Raw genomic sequence first — 16942 nt, 5'->3', positions numbered from 1 at the left:
GCCCCCCCCCCCGGTTGTCAGCCAAGCAGGGTGTTAAATCCTGCTGCTTTGGGGCTGCATGCCCCCCTTTTGTGGCTTGAAACAGCCAACATAGGATTTTCAGCTGATTATACAAGTGACTTTTGATGGTGGGCAAGGTGTGGGAGAAATGGCTTCGTGGGGGTGGAGGTTCTGCACCTTGGCTTAAACCATTCCTCAGTCGTTTTGCCTTGGGTTCTCATCTGTGGGGAACAGGTAACAGCTGAAGTGAACATGCTCCCCCCAAAGCATCAGGGAGTGCCTATCCTAAACAATCTTCTGATTTAACAGAAAAAGAAAAAACATCCGGCTCCCTCGGCCAATAAAGTGAGATGAGCGCCGTAACCCCAGAGTCGGCTACGACTGGACCTAAGGGTCAGGGGTCCCTTTACCTTTACCATAATAAAGAATATGTCACTGCAGGGTGGAAAGGCAGAATGTGGTCTTGCACTTGTCTTTTTGCTGCTTTGGCAATTCCCTAAGTGACACTGCTGTTACTGTATCAGTGTTCCTTCCTTATCTGGCAAAACTCATAAAACAGCCTTCTCATAAAACAAAACAAAAAGCCACCTGTTTCTTTGTTTAATATGTTGGGATGTTTCTGTAAGCAAATGAGCCTTCTGTAACCAAATTAGGCTTCTGTAACCAAATTAGCAACGTGCACCTGATAACATCACCACTGCATCATCTGTGTCTTCCCATCAGCCTCAGATTTTGAGGGGCATGGAGTAGCAATACTTCAACCCTCTTTTGCTCTGAACTACCAAAAGCAGAGACAGTGGGAATTCCTCCTTAGCCCCACCACCCAGCCTTTTACGTAGACACTGCAAGCTGTGGCTGCTCCCAGACATTTGAAATCATTTGAGGCATCTCATCTGATTCTGTCAAGACTTCCTCGGAAGGTGGTGCACACTCCTTCCTTGGAGGTTTTTAAGCAGAGGTTGGATGGCCACCTGTCATGTATGCTCTAGTTGAGATTCCTGCATTGCAGGGGGCTGGACTACATGTCCCTTGGGGCTCCCTTCCAACTCTGATTCTATGGTTTTAGGATTCCATGTGGGGCCCTTTGAAACATCAGTTGTTGTTGGTTTGCCTTGGAAATGCAACAACCTTCTTGATCTTCTTCCTGCTCTTCACAGCCTATTGCAGGGTTAGCGATCATGGCTGGCAAATCTCTCACTTGTCCTTATGTGTTGCAGATGGAACAGGGCTACCTCTGCTGTTTGTGGCCTCTAGCGATTTAAGTATGTGTAATGGCAGGTAAGCCTTTGTTTTCTAAAACGACTTAAGTAACACCATGCATCTAAAAACAGGAGCTCAAAGCACTTACCGCTTCTACCAAACTATCCGCACTTCTCTGCTTGTCACTATGCTTATGCCTAAAGTCGCTCGGTACAGTCAAATTAGCTGGCGTAAATGTCCGATAGGCAATATCAGGATCATCTGTGTACCAGGAGCTCCTATGCAAAGACGGGAGGCTGCCATTCATATGTTCCGTTGATTCTGCTCGGTCAACTTGGATAAGAGGCGTATAATAAGGAGTACGGTCACGGTTGGGTGGGGTAGCTGGTGGTGTGGCCCAGGAACGGGTTGAACGGCTGGGGGAATGCCGGTGAGCTTTAGTGGCATCCAGACCTGCAACAGCCATGACCTGAAGAAGAGATTAAAAGCTAATACACTCACAGATTTATGAAGGCGGTAGCAGATCACATGCAAAGTCGTTTCAGCCAGTAACCACACTTGTCATCTCCAGCCAGTTAAGGTGTTCAATCAGACATTTGTTTGTTTTTAGATTGAAGAGTGAACCATGCCATTGTTCAGTTTACTTATGATTTGCATTTATGAAAATGATGGACAATGAATGTGTTAAACAAACAGGAGGGGTGTTCGTGAGAGAGCGTGTGTGCGTGAGAGAGCATAGAACTTTGATTTATTACTTCTCTGTTCTCTCAACAAAACATGTGAAAGATGGCTTAAAGCTCACTGTATTTTGGGGTTGCCAGGAAATATATTGGAAACTTTTAACAACCCTGAAGTTGTGCTGGGTTAAAATACTGGCCATAGTCCAGAATTATATTGTGTTTAACTTCCACTGATTGCGATGAGACTTAATGTGCCTAGCTGTGCACTGAACTGTGGCACCCAAGTCTCAGCTAAGGGAGTAACCAGTGTGCTGTAACTCTTTGGCTGCATGACTGAGGTCCATCCTGTGTAAGCACTTCGGACAGCAAGAAACTCTGAAACAGATCCTGGCAGTGTTACCCAGTGTTCATATTTTTGAATATGGAATGGTGCAAAATAGGCATAACTGAACCCAGTATTCAAGACTTGGGGCTCATCCACACTAACATTTGGCCCCACACTTTCCAAGTGTAGCTCCACACTTTAAAGCTACATTTCCAAGCATTTTTTTTGGACTGTCATTTCCCCAGGAAAATTTGATGCTGAATCAGAACAAATTGGAATTCAGGTTGTCTATATACCGTATTTTTCACCCTATAGGGCGCACTGGCCCATAGGTCGCACCTCGTTTTTTGGGGGGGAAATGAATAAAAAAAAAATTTCCCCCCAGCTGCGGGGCTGGGGAAGCCCGAACTTCCCCCGACCCCAGAACAGGCTGCTATCCGCAAGCCTTGCGAGCCCGGTGGCAACTCCCGCCGGGCACGCAAGGCTTGCGGACACCTGCCCAAAGCACGGGGCATCCTCCGGAGGGCGCCCCGTGCTTCGGGCTGCAGGCTGCTGCCCGCAAGCCTTGCGAGCCTGCGGGAACTCCCGCCGGGCTTGCAAGGCTTGCGGATAGCTTCCTGAAGCCTGGAGAGCGGGAGGGGTCGGTGCGCACCGACGCCTCTCGCTCTCCAGGCTTCAGCGAAAGCCTGCATTCACCCCATAGGACGCACACACATTTCCCCTTCATTTTTGGAGGAGGAAAAGTGCGTCCTATAGGGCGAAAAATACGGTATTTGCATTTGTTCCTATTCATAGGGAAAGCTTCAGGGCTAAAAAAAAAAAGGGCTCAGATGCAGTGAAGATCTGTGCGGCACAAAAGGAAGTCTGGATGAGCCTTTAATGTGACCTAATATTGGGGAAGAAAAAGCATTAGTATTAAAAATGCACTGGATGCAGTGTCCTAATAAATTACAGCAACTTCTACTGAATGTTTGCAGAAATAAATAATTACATCAGGGATAGGGAAGCTGTCACTCTCCAGTTGTTGCTGAACTGCAACTCCCATTGTCTGTGAACATTGCCCATGCTGGCTGGGGGCTAATGGAGTCCAACAACATCTGGTTGGTCACAGGTTTCCCGTCTCTGAAATACATAACTTTTTGCCAAGCTACTCAACCTTTGCAGCTACACCATGAGACCAATGGTTTAATTTTGGGACACGCTCTCAGTACAATCAACTCCTGTTACTTCTGAGCAACCACACATAGGATTGGCTTGCAGTCTTATGCCCACTTACATGAGATTAAGCCCCCTGAGTCAGTGGGACTTGGTTCCAAGGGAAAATGCATAAAGCCAGATTTTGCTGTTTAATGTCAGCCCCAGAAAAAACCATCAAAATGCAACATACACCATTCTTCAGTAGAAGCATTAATAGGATCGTAGACATAGCTGATTGTAACTTGCAAAAGTTGTAAGGGAGGAATTCCATGTCGTGCTAAGGAGATTGTTCTGTTAGCACAAGCGTTTTTCCTTGCCAAATGGACTGATCTCTCTCCTCCCTCTGTATGCTATTCTGGGGTTGGGATTTGGGGAGGGCGCAGGAGGAAGAAAGGTGAGGGGGAGCTCCACTGAACTAGCTGGCTTCTGCTGGTACAGCAACTTAGTTGAATCTGGCCCTTTGTAACTAACCAGGGAAGTATGAGTTGCTTACCAAACCCTTTAAGGATCCAAATTGCTCTTTGTCTTGTCCATCAGGACCATTTTTTCCTCCTGAGACTGGACTTGGTGAAGAAACAGTTGCTGATAGTCTAGAGGCATAGGAGCACCCTTCCCATTCCCCTGCAGTCACGTTTTTCTCTCCCCAATTCAGGATCAAGAAAGTTGAGCTCTCATGAGTTTTAACGTGCTGGTGACCTTACAAAATCCCTAGTTGGGCATTTAGAATGGGGCTTAAGGCAGCTAACATCCTCCCACCATCCATCCATCCTTGCTATCACACCTCCATGTGTTTGAGAGAGATTGCCTGCCCTAACTGCATGCACTGGGGAGCCTTGATTTTTCCAGTTTCAAAAGGCGCATGAGCCTCCATGAGTACAGGAGGTTTCCTCCCCACAAACAGTTGTCTTGGAACACCCAGAAGGTGACAGGGACTGGATGTGGAACTAGCATACCCAGGCAGACTCTTCTCTCTTCACGTGTTTGCTTAAATCCTATTCAGAACACTTGGAAAGGGATTCCTATCTTTTGTCCCCCTGAGTGTTGCCAGTATTGGCGTATTCCAAAGAAGTGGCATAAAATTACATATCAAACATAGAATTCTGCAACTAAAGTGTGAACACTTGTGTTTTAACTCACCTGCTGTTGCATTAAATGCAGGGGCAAAGCAGTGCGGTGGTGAAAAGTGGGGGATAGTGGGATTTCATCCTGACTGCTCTGTCTGCGGAGGCATTCAAAATTAAAGGAAGAGCGGCGATTTGCTGAAACATGAAAAGATTGAATTGGTGATTACTATTTTCTGGAAACAGTTTCAAGAGGAGCAACTACTAGTCAATTGCAGGAAAGGTGACAAATAGTTTTGGGTTGTCTTAAGGAGTAACTTCGGGGACATGGGTGGCGCTGTGGGTTAAACCACAGAGCCTAGGGCTAGCCAATCACTAGGTCGGCGGTTCAAATCCCCGCGACGGGGTGAGCTCCTGTTGCTCAGTCCCTGCTCCTGCCAACCTAGCAGTTCGAAAGCACGTCAAAGTGCAAGTAGATAAATAGGTACCGCTCCAGCGGGAAGGTAAATGGCATTTCCGTGCGCTGCTCTGGTTCTCCAGAAGCGACTTAGTCATGCTGGCCACATGACCCAGAAGCTGTATGCCGGCTCCCTCAGCCAGTAAAGCTGGATGAGTGCCACAACCCCAGAGTTGGCCATGACTGGACCTAATGGTCAGGGGTCCCTATACCTTTACTTTTAAGGAGTAACTTACTGATTGCTAGCTACAATTAGGTCATTTTCTGGTATTACCATTAGGATAGACAGATTGATCTATGAAGCGTCAGGCTGCAAAAGCTAATAATCCATAAAATCCAAAGTTCTGATAACTCTCCAAGGCAGTCTGCCTGGCCCAAGGAGGGAAGTGTGATAATGCAAAATTACATCACACTCAATAAAAACCACAGCTCTGGGGTTTTGTTTTGTTTTTTTGACACTTGGAAGAAAACATATTGAAAGGCCAATTATGTCTCAAAAGTGTTGACAGAAACCCAAGACAGTCTCCTAGATCGCACAGCTGAGATAACCAATATAAAATAATGATGTAAAATAATGTATCATGCTGGGTGTGAATTAAATAGCTTAGGAAACATTCCTTACAACTGATTTTTCCTTGAGTTAATTTCATCCCCGTTATCCATAATCAAGAAGCCCATGGCAATTGTCTTTAGTGAGCCAGAGTATTACTCACATTTATAAAAACTCTGTGTTTTAATTAATAATATTTCATGAAATAAAGACAGTGCATATTCACTTCTGAGAAATGGAAGGAACTCCTAGTATTGGAGAGATTGTATGTTGCTTTCTTTCAGCAAATAACCATTGCCTAAAAGCTGTAATTATGTTAACAGAGGGAGTGAAAAGGACAAGACATGTGCCGGTAAGTAAGTCACTGAAATAACAGTAGTATTTATTTAATTTGTATCAGTGCTATAAGCCTGTGTATATAAGGGAAAGTTTGCTTCTCCAGTAACAAACGCAACACTAATTCACTTCCTTGTGATCTCAAAATTCAAATCGCCCTTGTCACATGTTGCATCTGACAATGCTTCCTTCTTGTGCATAGCAACCTTAAGTTTTCCAGCATTGAACCTTAGATTATGTTACCCCAAGGGTGAGGCAGATAGGATAGAAGCAAGATGCAGGCCGCATCTATGGCTTGGTTTGCATGTAACTCTAAACCAAGGTTTAGCATTATGGTTGCTTCCAGTTGATGAGTTTACTGAGCATCCTTATTTGTTGTGTCAAGTAAATGTTATCTCAAACCTTTTAATGTATTTTCTCATCACTTCCCTGAGGTTGGTTGTGGCTTATTCTTATAATACTAAGACATTTAACTCGGCTATTGTTTCTGTTGGTTTGTTGCAAATCTATTTCACAACTAGCGAAGGGAAGCTAAATGGCACTGTGGTAAAGGTAAAGGGACCCCTGACCATTAGGTTCAGTTGCAGACGACTCTGGGGTTGAGGTGCTCATCTCGCTTTACTGGCCGAGGGAGCCAGCATACAGCTTCCGGCTCATGTGGCCAGCATGACTAAGTCACTTCTGGTGAATCAGAGCAGCGACGGAAAAGCCGTTTACCTTCCCGCCGGAGCAGTACCTATTTATCTACTTGCACTTTGACGTGCTTTCGAACTGCTAGGTTGGCAGGAGCAGGGACCGAGCAAAGGGATCTCACCCCGTCACGGGGATTCGAACCGCCAACCTTCTGATTGGGAAGCCCTAGGCTCTGTGGTTTAACCCACAGCACCACCCGTGTCCCTAATGGCATTGTAACTTCACAACAAATACACAGCAAAGGAAGTCATCCTGTTGCCTGGTTACATGTTGCAGTCTGGGTCCAAAATAGCAAAAAGTTACATGACACTATTTTTTTTACAGTAACAAGTTTATTTTGGATCACATAATTTTATCTCTTAGGAGGGAAGGGTTTCCTGACAAGGTGTATCAATTTTCTACAGAATGCCTTAAGCTTTAGGCTCGCATTTCTACACTTCAAGTTCTATTTTTGGGTAGTGTATGTCATGGTACCATAACTGCCTTTGTTGTGCTGGTTGATGGCCTTTGTTGGGAAAGAGTGCAACCCTGCTCATTCTCCTTCACTTCTCTTTGGATTTTGACCACTGTAGACCCTGGTCTTCTCCTGCACTAACCACTGTACGTATTTCAGCAGTTCCATCCCTACCTTTAGGGTTGGTTTCAGAAAACACAACTGAAGCTATTGCTTGCCACTGGGAGGATTGAGCTATGGCACGGCATCCCAGAGGGATCCATTCTGTTCCACATGTTTTTTTTAACAACTGTGCTCTTGGAAACGTCATCAGGAGTTTTGGAGTGAGGTGCCATCAATGTGTGGATAACATATAGCGCTCTCTGTGCACCATCTGAATCAGGAGAGGCATTTCAGTAGCTAGGCCAGTGCCTGGATACAGTAATGGGCTGAATGTGAGCCAAGAGACTGAAAGTGAAACCAGACAAGACAGGAGTGTTACGTGTTCCAAGTTCCCAAGCCTGGGAGGTGGTGAGGCAGCCTGTTCTGGATGAGAATGACCAATGGTGTAGCTGGGGGCACTGTTGGATGCAGTGTTGTCGCTGGAGGCCTGTGTGGCCTTGGTAGTTAGGAGTGCCTATTTCTAGCTACAGCTGGTTTGCCAGCTATGGCACCTCCTGAAGAAATCACTTGCTCACTTTACTCCATGCTCCGGTAGTGTCCAGATTGGACTGTTGCAGTGTACTCTATGTAGTGGTGCCCTTGGAACAGGTTTGGAAGCTGCAACTGGCACAGAATGTGGAAGTCAGAAGAATGTCTAATATGGCTGCAAGGATTCATATTACATCTGTTTGGAAACATCTGCTCTGGTTGCTCGTCTGTTTCTGAGCCCAATTCAAGGTGTTTGCATTAGTCCTACACTCCAAATATAGCCTCCTCCTATATATGCCAGCTCAAGTATTGAGATTAGCAGAAGTGGTTCTCTTGGTATTGCCACCTCACAGGTCCAGTAGTTTTAAACAGGGCCTTCTCTGTGATGTCCCCAAAACTGTGGAACTCCCTCTTTGCATCTTTTGCTTAAGATAAACCTGTTTCCTCTGGCCTTTGGAAGTGAAATAGGATTTTTCTTTGTCCTCCCTTTAAATGGTGTTGCTAGTTATATCTGTTCTATGCTTTTGTTGCTTTTCTATGGTTTGTTAATTATGCATGTTTATGTGATGGTATTGTCCTAAATGTAACCTGTCTTGTGGTGTTGGGGTAAAGGACAGTTAAAAAATACAGTGGTACCTTGGGCTAAGTACTTAATTCGTTCTGGAGGTCCGTTCTTAACCTGAAACTGTTCTTAACCTGAAGCACCACTTTAGCTAATGGGGCCTCCTGCTGCTGCCGCGCCGCCAAAGCATGATTACTGTTCTCACCCTGAAGCAAAGTTCTTAACCTGAAGCACTATTTCTGGGTTAGCGGAGTCTGTAACCTGAAGCGTAGGTAACCTGAAGCGTATGTAACCCGAGGTACCACTGTAACTCCATAAATGAATGCTGTTTTGGTAACAGAGGGTAGATTTCAAATGCTAATCTGGAAAGTATAGATAACTCTAGATCAATTCTAATTCTGACTTTTAGAGCTGCCTCTGGTTTCTGACTGTTTATGGTGAGTAGAATAATTTCGATACCATGGTGTCAGGGAACTGCCATCGGAAGGAAGGGAGGTGAAAGGGCTCACACAGGTTGGGAGAGACTCAGCAGCTGAAGAGGGAACCAGTAGGGGGAGAGGAGGTGAGCTGAGGGAAAGTGAGCTGGAGGGATGGCTCAGAGACACTTCCAGCGAAAACAGTGGGGAGGTTTCAGGACCTCCTGTAGGGACACCCACTCCTCGCCGGAAACTGTCACGCAGAGAGTCCAGAAGACGTGTTTCCGTTAAGGAGCTTTTATGTTGGAAGCGATTCCGAAAGCAACCACTGTCGGAATCTGCCAGCGACTGACGGAGCCATGTTTAAGGGGCTCCGTTACAGACAGAGGTTTGCAAACTTGACCAAACTCTGAGGGACTTGGATTTTACACACAAGCAGCTCATCGTCCCATCACAGCATTCCGACAGTCTCCGTGAGCAGCTTGTGCAGGAGAAGGCATCATGAGCAACCCAGCCGGAACCGGAGAAGCAGGAGCTGGAGCGGGTCCAAGCCTGGAAGAAAGGTACCGGGCGTTGGAGGTCCAGCTAGCGCTGCAGACGGCGAGGCTCGAGGAGAGGAGGGCTCAAGATGCAGAGAAGGGGAAAACCACCCCGCTCACCAGAAAGTTGCCAGGATTGGTACAGAAGTTTGGGGGGGAGCCCAAGGACTATCATGCCTTTAGGACAGAGATGCAATATGCCCTTAATCTGCAGTTTGATGACTTTCCCGACGAGGAATCGCGGGTGGCTTTTGTGATTGGGCATCTCGAAAAGGGGGCGAAAGACTGGGTGAGGCCCCTGATGGCAACGAATAATGACATCCTGAAGGACACGAGGAAGTTTTTTCGTGCCATGGATCTGATGTTTTCCAGCGATATTGAGCAGGGAGTGGTACGCAGACAGTTAATGGCGTGCAAACAGGGGAGCCGATCTGTTCGTGAGTACTGGACTGAATTTACCATGTTGATCCATAAATTGGGGTGGGATCTATCGGCGGAACCCATTCAAATGCTCTTTGAAGAAGGGCTTTCTTCGGCTGTGAAAGACGAACTTTCCCGGGCGCCCAGGGCGGAGTCTATGGACCAGCTGACCAAATCAGCGCTGGCCATAGGAGCGTGCCAAGAGGCGAGAGCCTTGGAGAGGCGGGAAGGGAAGGGGGAACGTTGGAGGGAGCTTCGCATTCCAGAGATTCCAGAGCCACCGTTCCCGCCGGGAGAGCCGATGGAAATTGGAACAGCGCGCGCGCGCGCAGTTTCAAAGCCCAGTGAAGAGCGGAAGAAGGAGGGGAAGGGCGCCAAGAAATGTTATCTCTGCCAACAGCCAGGTCATTTTGCCAGAGTCTGCCCCCAAAGAAAGAAATGGCAAGGAATGGCGGGAGCTGTTGGGGAGAGGGAGGAAAAGGTACCGGAGCAAGTAAAAGCCAACGCCTGGCTGCCACCGTCAGGGCACAGCAGCCAGGCCAAAGAGCAGTGAAAGTGCCCACGCCGGAACCTCCTAAACCCGCCCTAGTGATAGAGGTGTTACTAGAGCTGCCTAACGGACACCCACTAAAGATAAAGGCGCTATTGGACTCAGGCAGCTCCTGCAATTTCATGAGTAAGGAGTTTGCTGCTGAGCACCAGATACAGACTATCCCTTTAAGTAACCCTTTGCAGGTGACCACGATCGATGGAAGGGAGCTGCTGGGAGGAGAAGTCAGCCAGCAGACCGTCCCAATGATAATGAGGGTAGCAAGACACACTGAGCTAATAGCGTTTAATGTGGCTACCTTGGGAGGAGCTCCCATTATTTTGGGGATGAGCTGGCTAGCGTTACATGATCCGCTAGTGGGCTGGCATCAGAGAGTGGTCTCCTTTGGGTCAGCACATTGTCTAGAACACTGCAAAGAGCGGGAGGCTCAAGGAGGGGCCAGAGCCACTCTAGCAGGGACGGAAGTAACGGAGAAGGGGAAGGTTCCCCAACAATACGCCGACCTGAGCAACGTCTTCAGCGAGAGGGAGGCAAACAAACTACCCCCACATAGACCCTTTGACTGTCAAATCAATTTACTCCCTGGGGCACAGCTCCCTGTAGGCAAGCTGTACGCCATGTCAGACAGAGAGATGCAGGAGCTAAGGGAGTTCATTGACAAGAACCTGAAGAGAGGGTTCATCAGAGAGTCCAGGGCGGTGGGGGGCAGCCCAGTGTTTTTTGTGGATAAAAAAAACACGGACAAACCTAGACTTGTAGTGGACTTCAGGGCCTTAGATGCAGTGTCAGAACCAGTGACTTTCCCGATGCCCAGAATTGATGACATTTTGACAAGGGTCAGGAAGGGAAAGATTTTTACTAAACTGGACCTGAGGGGGGCGTACAACCTGATACGAATAAGGAAGGGGGATGAATGGAAAACCACCATGTTCACCCCTTTGGGGGCATTTGAATATTTAGTTATGCCCTTCGGCTTACAAGCAGGCTCCGCGTGCTTTCAATCGTTTATGAACCACTTCCTGGGGCCTTTGCTTTACAAGAATTGTGTGGCCTTCTTAGATGACGTGTTAGTATATTCAGAGAATGAGGAGCAGCATGTAAAAGACGTCAGGGAAGTGTTGGGCAGACTGCAAGCCAATCAGCTGTGGGTGAAGCTAGAGAAGTGTCAGTTTCATGCCAAGGAGGTGGAATTCCTGGGGTACCGCTTGTCGGACAAGGGATTGGCCATGGATCCTGGCAAGGTCCAAGCGGTACTGGAATGGAAAACACCGAAAACAAGGAAGGATGTGCAAAGATTCCTTGGATTTGGAAACTTCTATCGGAAGTTCATCAGAAATTTTGCCCACTTGACGGCGCCCATTACGGACTGTCTCAGCAGTAAGAGGAAATTCGTTTGGACGGCGGAGGCGGAGCGAGCTTTTGAGGAGCTGAAAAGGGCGTTCGCTTCGGAAGAACAGCTCCTGCATGTGGATTTACAAAAACCGATGCGAGTGGAAACGGACGCATCAGACCGGGCTGTGGGGGCGGTGCTTCTGCAGCCTGGCAAGGAGGAGTCGGAGTGGAGACCGTGTGCCTTTTTTTTGCAAAAGCTGGACAAATCTGAGAGGAACTACACGGTGTATGACCGAGAACTACTAGCCATTCATGAAGCGTTCAGGAGATGGAGGCATTTATTAATTGGGGCACGACATAAGGTGCAAGTGTGCACGGACCACAAGAACTTAGAGTATTGGAGAACGGCACGAGTGCTCAACCAACGGCAAGTGAGATGGGCCCAGGAGTTCTCCAAATTCCACTTTGAAATTTGTTATGTGCCAGGTCCAGAAAATGTTAGGGCGGACGCTCTCTCACGCAAACCTGAATATTTGGAAGGGGAGGGGGCACCCGAAGAGAGACATGTCATCCCAGAGGACCGCTGGGTGTGTGGGGCGGCATTGGTGGGGCAAAGAGAACTGGTAGAGGAAACAGAGAATGATGAATACGCCCAGAATAAGCTCAGAGGTCTTAGGGGTGAGGGAGAGGAACCAGGGGGTTTCGAGGAAAGAAATGGAGCTTTGTATTACAAAGGGGCACTGTATATCCCTGAAGGAGACTTAAGGGGGAGGGTACTCAAGCAGTTGCACGACAGCCCCACGGCGGGGCATTTTGGACAACACAAAACCATGTGGTTGGTCACCAGGGAATTTTGGTGGCCTAAGGTGAGGGAAGATGTACGGGAGTATGTAAGAGGGTGCGAGCAATGCCAGCGAGCCAAAGGGGAGAGGCGGGCGCCGGCGGAGCTATTAGAACCCTTACCAACCCCAGAACGACCTTGGGAGGCAGTGTCGATAGATTTTATGACTGATCTGCCGAAGTCCAAGGGGAAAACAGCCATCATGGTGGTGGTAGACCTACTAACAAAGATGTGCCACTTTGTAGCCTGCTCGCATGCAGTCACGGCGGAAGAGACAGCGAAGTTATTTGTAGAACACATTTTTAGATTGCACGGGGTGCCATTGAGGGTGGTCTCAGACCGAGGAAAACAATTTACTTCCAGGTTCTGGAGGAAGCTCATGAGCTTACTGCAGGTGGAGGTCAACTTTTCGACTGCCCGGCACCCTGAAACCAACGGGCAGGCGGAAAGAGCAAACGGTGTCCTCCAGCAATACCTGAGGTGTTATGTCAATGACAAGAGAGAATGACTGGGTAGAAAAGTTGGCGCTGGCGGAATTTGCCTACAACAATGCCGAGAATGTGTCCACAGGGATGAGCCCCTTCTTGGCTAATTATGGGTGTCATCCCAGGGCTTTCCCAGGGGGAGAAGGGGAGAGATGGAGCGTCCCGGCAGCCGAGCATTTTGTAGAAGAAATGGAAGCAATCCATCGTCAGCTCCAACTCAACTTAGAAAGGGCGAAGGAAGAATACAAGAGGCAGGCAGACAAGAACCGAAGGGAAGGTGAAACCATAAGGGTGGGAGATAGGGTGTGGCTGTCAACCCAAGGGTTGCCGTTCAAAGGAGGTTGTAAGAAATTAAGACCCAGGAGATTGGGTCCCTTTGAGGTCATTCAACAGGTCAACCCAGTGGCTTTCAGGCTCCGGTTACCCAACCACATGAAACTGCACCCAGTATTTCACAGGTCGTTACTGTCACCGTATGAGGGGGGACGAGAAGGGATGGCCACTCAGGGACCGGTCATAGAAGAAAGGGAATGCAGCAGCCATGTGGCAGAAATCCTCGACGCCAGGTGGAAGGGGGATCAGGTGGAGTATTTGGTAGCGTGGGAAGGAGAACCGGAGTCAGAAAACACTTGGGTAATGGCAGAAGATATCAATGACGAGGTATTGATAGAAACGTTCCATCAAAGGTTCCCAAGGAAACCTCAGCCTGTGGAGAGGTTCCGGAGGGAATACTTTGGGACCACCGATGAGGAGGAGGAGTTGGAAGGATTCCCGGACTCGGAAGGGGAAGGGGAGATGGACTCTGAGGAGGAGGAGTACTTCGAGACCAGGAACCGCAACAGGTGGAGAGAAGTGTTCGAGACATCGGAAGATGAAGGAAGTTCATTCCGGGGTTTTGCCTCCTCACCGCCCATAGAGGAGGGGGCGGGAGGGGGTGAAGGGGGCCCTGGAGGGGAGGTGGATGTCAGGGAACTGCCATCGGAAGGAAGGGAGGTGAAAGGGCTCACACAGGTTGGGAGAGACTCAGCAGCTGAAGAGGGAACCAGTAGGGGGAGAGGAGGTGAGCTGAGGGAAAGTGAGCTGGAGGGATGGCTCAGAGACACTTCCAGCGAAAACAGTGGGGAGGTTTCAGGACCTCCTGTAGGGACACCCACTCCTCGCCGGAAACTGTCACGCAGAGAGTCCAGAAGACGTGTTTCCGTTAAGGAGCTTTTATGTTGGAAGCGATTCCGAAAGCAACCACTGTCGGAATCTGCCAGCGACTGACGGAGCCATGTTTAAGGGGCTCCGTTACAGACAGAGGTTTGCAAACTTGACCAAACTCTGAGGGACTTGGATTTTACACACAAGCAGCTCATCGTCCCATCACACATGGGGCCAAGAGACATCCACAGGTCCTGGAGCAAACCAAACATACGTCCATATAATGAAGCCAACTTCACCAGTTGTACTCACGTGTGGGTGTTGGAGGTAGCAACCGCCTCCTCGGAGATCTTTTTGAATCATAGCACATCTGGGAGTCATCTTCCTCAAAAAAACCATGTGGGTGATGGTAACCCTTTGGCCGTTCGAAGTCCAAATCATTACAGTGATATCTACTGGGATAGTCATATGTATACCTGCGGTAAAGAAACAGATGGTTAATGCAGGTCATACAGGAATAGTCCAGGACATTTTGCTGTCTCAAGTTGAAGCAGCGAATAGTGCCCTTCCCCAAAAAAATCAAAGTGCAGAGTATGTAAGGACTGTAGGTTATCATAGTACTTCAACTGCCACAACTGCCTTCCCTCCATCCCAGGCAGTAAAAAACACACCAATAAATTACATAACTAACAATTTGCTGCCCTGCTGCCCTCCCATCAGATGTCAAAGAAATAAACAACTATCTGACATTTAGAAGACATCTGAAGGCAGCCCTGTTTAGGGAAGTTTTTAATGACTGATGTTTTAATGTATTTTTAATCTTTTGTTGGAAGCCACCCAGAGTGGCTGGAGAAACCCAGCCAAATAGGCGGGGTATAAATAATAATAAAATATTATTATTATTATTATTATTATTATTATTATTATTATTACTCAAGGCATTTCTAGCTCATAAAAAGTAACCATCTTTTTATTCAGTGGCTCCTCAAACCCTAATTATAAGTGTTTCTTGCAGATTTATCATGCCATATAGAGGCTAATCCAATATTGGGATAACATGTAACTCACTGTCAAGATATGAGGTTTGCTGATCACAGGATAAATACCGGTAATACTGATTTTTATTTTTTATTTTTTGCAGCAACCAACTCCTTGCCCTGCATTTAATTAGAACTAGGAGTTAACTAAATTTTAATCCAATGTAGGTCATGAATGGAAAATCCCCAGATGATGTTGGAGTGTAACTCATCAGACCAAGGCAGCATTGTTTATGATCAAGAATGATGAGAGCCGTGGCCCAATTTTGTTTTAGGTGAATTGTCTTCTCATAAACACAGATGAAAGGATCTCACAGAAGTATGTTGAGGAAAACAAAAACAGCACAATAGTTCTGATAACAGTACTCTAATCCAGTTACCCAATTACCTTTTCACTGTGGCTATTATATCTTCCAACCTGCAATCTTGTGGCTATTCTAGTATCAAGCATCTTCATCTTCTTGCCTCTACAAGATACTCCATTCCCAAATATTAAAATCAATTTCATGCTTTCTCCCAAATCTTCTGCCTGCCTAGTATTTTCTGTTAAGCTGTATTTCCTTGACCTGGATGTGTGCCTTCCTATGGCCTCTTCATGTGCTAACTTAAATTAGGGAGCAATGTAGATTCAAATAAGCTGTGTGGCCATATGTTTAGCCCTGCCTCAAGGTGATATGGATCCTCTTTTCTTGGCCCTTTGTGTGTTCAGGGTAAATTCTGAAATAGGAAGTCTTTTCCATCTGTGAAGGCTCCCTGGATATTACGGAACTCCAGTAGCACATTAAAATAGTTTTTCTTTCTTTGCTATATAGAACATAAAATTATCTTCATAATTGATTTAGGTATATACAAAACTGTTTTCTCAATAAAGACTAGCAATCTTACCTGCTTCCTGACAGCATACTGTCTTCTTCATAATATTCTTCACCACTAAAATATTCCTGATCATCCAAGTAGCAATCATCATTATAATAATCTCGAATTTCATGATCTTCTCGGCAAATTGTGGGTAGATGTCTATCTCCAGATTCTGACCTACAGATAGGACATAGATGTTTGGCAAGGCCTAATTTCTTGAAGGAACAATGTTGACATAAATTGTTGTAGCTGCACTTTCCACAAACTTCCCTTCTTTGGAAACATCGCTGTCTTGTCTTTTACACCTATGCATAAATCATTGTAGCAGAAATGTGCTCTGATGCCTATCACTGTGGACTTTCGCTTCAGGTATGCTTTTCTAATGTCATCTTAAAAGATAACACACATGGTTTTAGAATTAAGCGAAGTAAAAAAAAGTTCTCGCTGATTTTTTTTATAGCATTCATGAGAAGAAAAAACTATTATTAAGACAAAGCAACTCTGACTGTACAAAGTTTGGGTGTCAATGATCTTACTTTAGGAATATAAAACACTTAAGGTTATGAAGACAACCGCTTTATTTTCATTTGGTTCAAGAATAAGCTGTACGTCTCTAGTATTTTCCTGTATTTCATGGCTAGAGAAACTATTTTTCTGATGAAAGGAAGGTAATCTGTCAGGAGCTACATCTTGGCAGTGGGTGGAGCTGTAGCCAGTGATGGGTGGGACCAGAACCAAAGGACATCCCCTCTCCCTCCCTTCCCCCTCTGCCACCACCTTTCCCTCATTTTTCTTCCCTTGCCAGCTGCGTGAAATTGGGCTGTGGGTTGCATGCAGCTCTTTGCTTTCCCATTCCTTGTTTAGGTTCACGTTATACCCAAATAATAGTTTCAGGCCCTCTTCAGTCTGACGCTGAACATGCAGCAGCCACAGTGGGGCTGATGCAGATGTCGGAAGCCTGCCTGGTGTGCATATTCTTGTTACCCCTTTCACACATTTGGATACCCACAGGAGTATAATACTCATGAACTGGAGTAGCCTTAATAATTATTCTTTCTCATGATGCCCATAATGTTCTGAGAATTCTTATGGGCCCCACAGTTTATAATTACCCCAATGTGAGTATCACAACTCATGTTGTTTTTGCTATGGACTGAAATTATTTTTAAAAGCATG

General features: G+C 46.7%; 2 protein-coding genes across 31 annotated transcripts in view; one reads left to right on the top strand and one right to left on the bottom strand.

Annotated features, from left to right (window-relative positions):
- CACNA1D (calcium voltage-gated channel subunit alpha1 D) overlaps positions 1-16942 on the bottom strand; it is a 200859-nt gene that overhangs the window by 2994 nt on the left and 180923 nt on the right. For 28 of the 29 annotated variants that reach the window (XM_080996685.1, XM_080996680.1, XM_080996673.1 and 25 more), the window contains 4 exons: positions 15794-15943; positions 14184-14347; positions 4540-4661; positions 1349-1669 (listed from right to left, as the gene is read on the bottom strand). In XM_080996685.1, the coding sequence (XP_080852811.1) occupies positions 1349-1669; positions 4540-4661; positions 14184-14347; positions 15794-15943 (757 nt within the window). Of the gene's footprint in view, positions 1-1348; positions 1670-2981; positions 3092-4539; positions 4662-14183; positions 14348-15793; positions 15944-16942 lie in introns of those variants that run through there. The other variant, XM_080996677.1, reaches the window with a different exon arrangement.
- CHDH (choline dehydrogenase) overlaps positions 1-16942 on the top strand; it is a 73905-nt gene that overhangs the window by 29064 nt on the left and 27899 nt on the right. The window lies entirely within an intron of this gene.

The sequence above is a fragment of the Podarcis pityusensis genome, assembly GCF_964106645.2.
Source record: "Podarcis pityusensis genome assembly, chromosome: 2".
Lineage (NCBI taxonomy): Eukaryota > Metazoa > Chordata > Lepidosauria > Squamata > Lacertidae > Podarcis > Podarcis pityusensis.
This window is presented reverse-complemented; position numbering and strand designations above follow the sequence as displayed.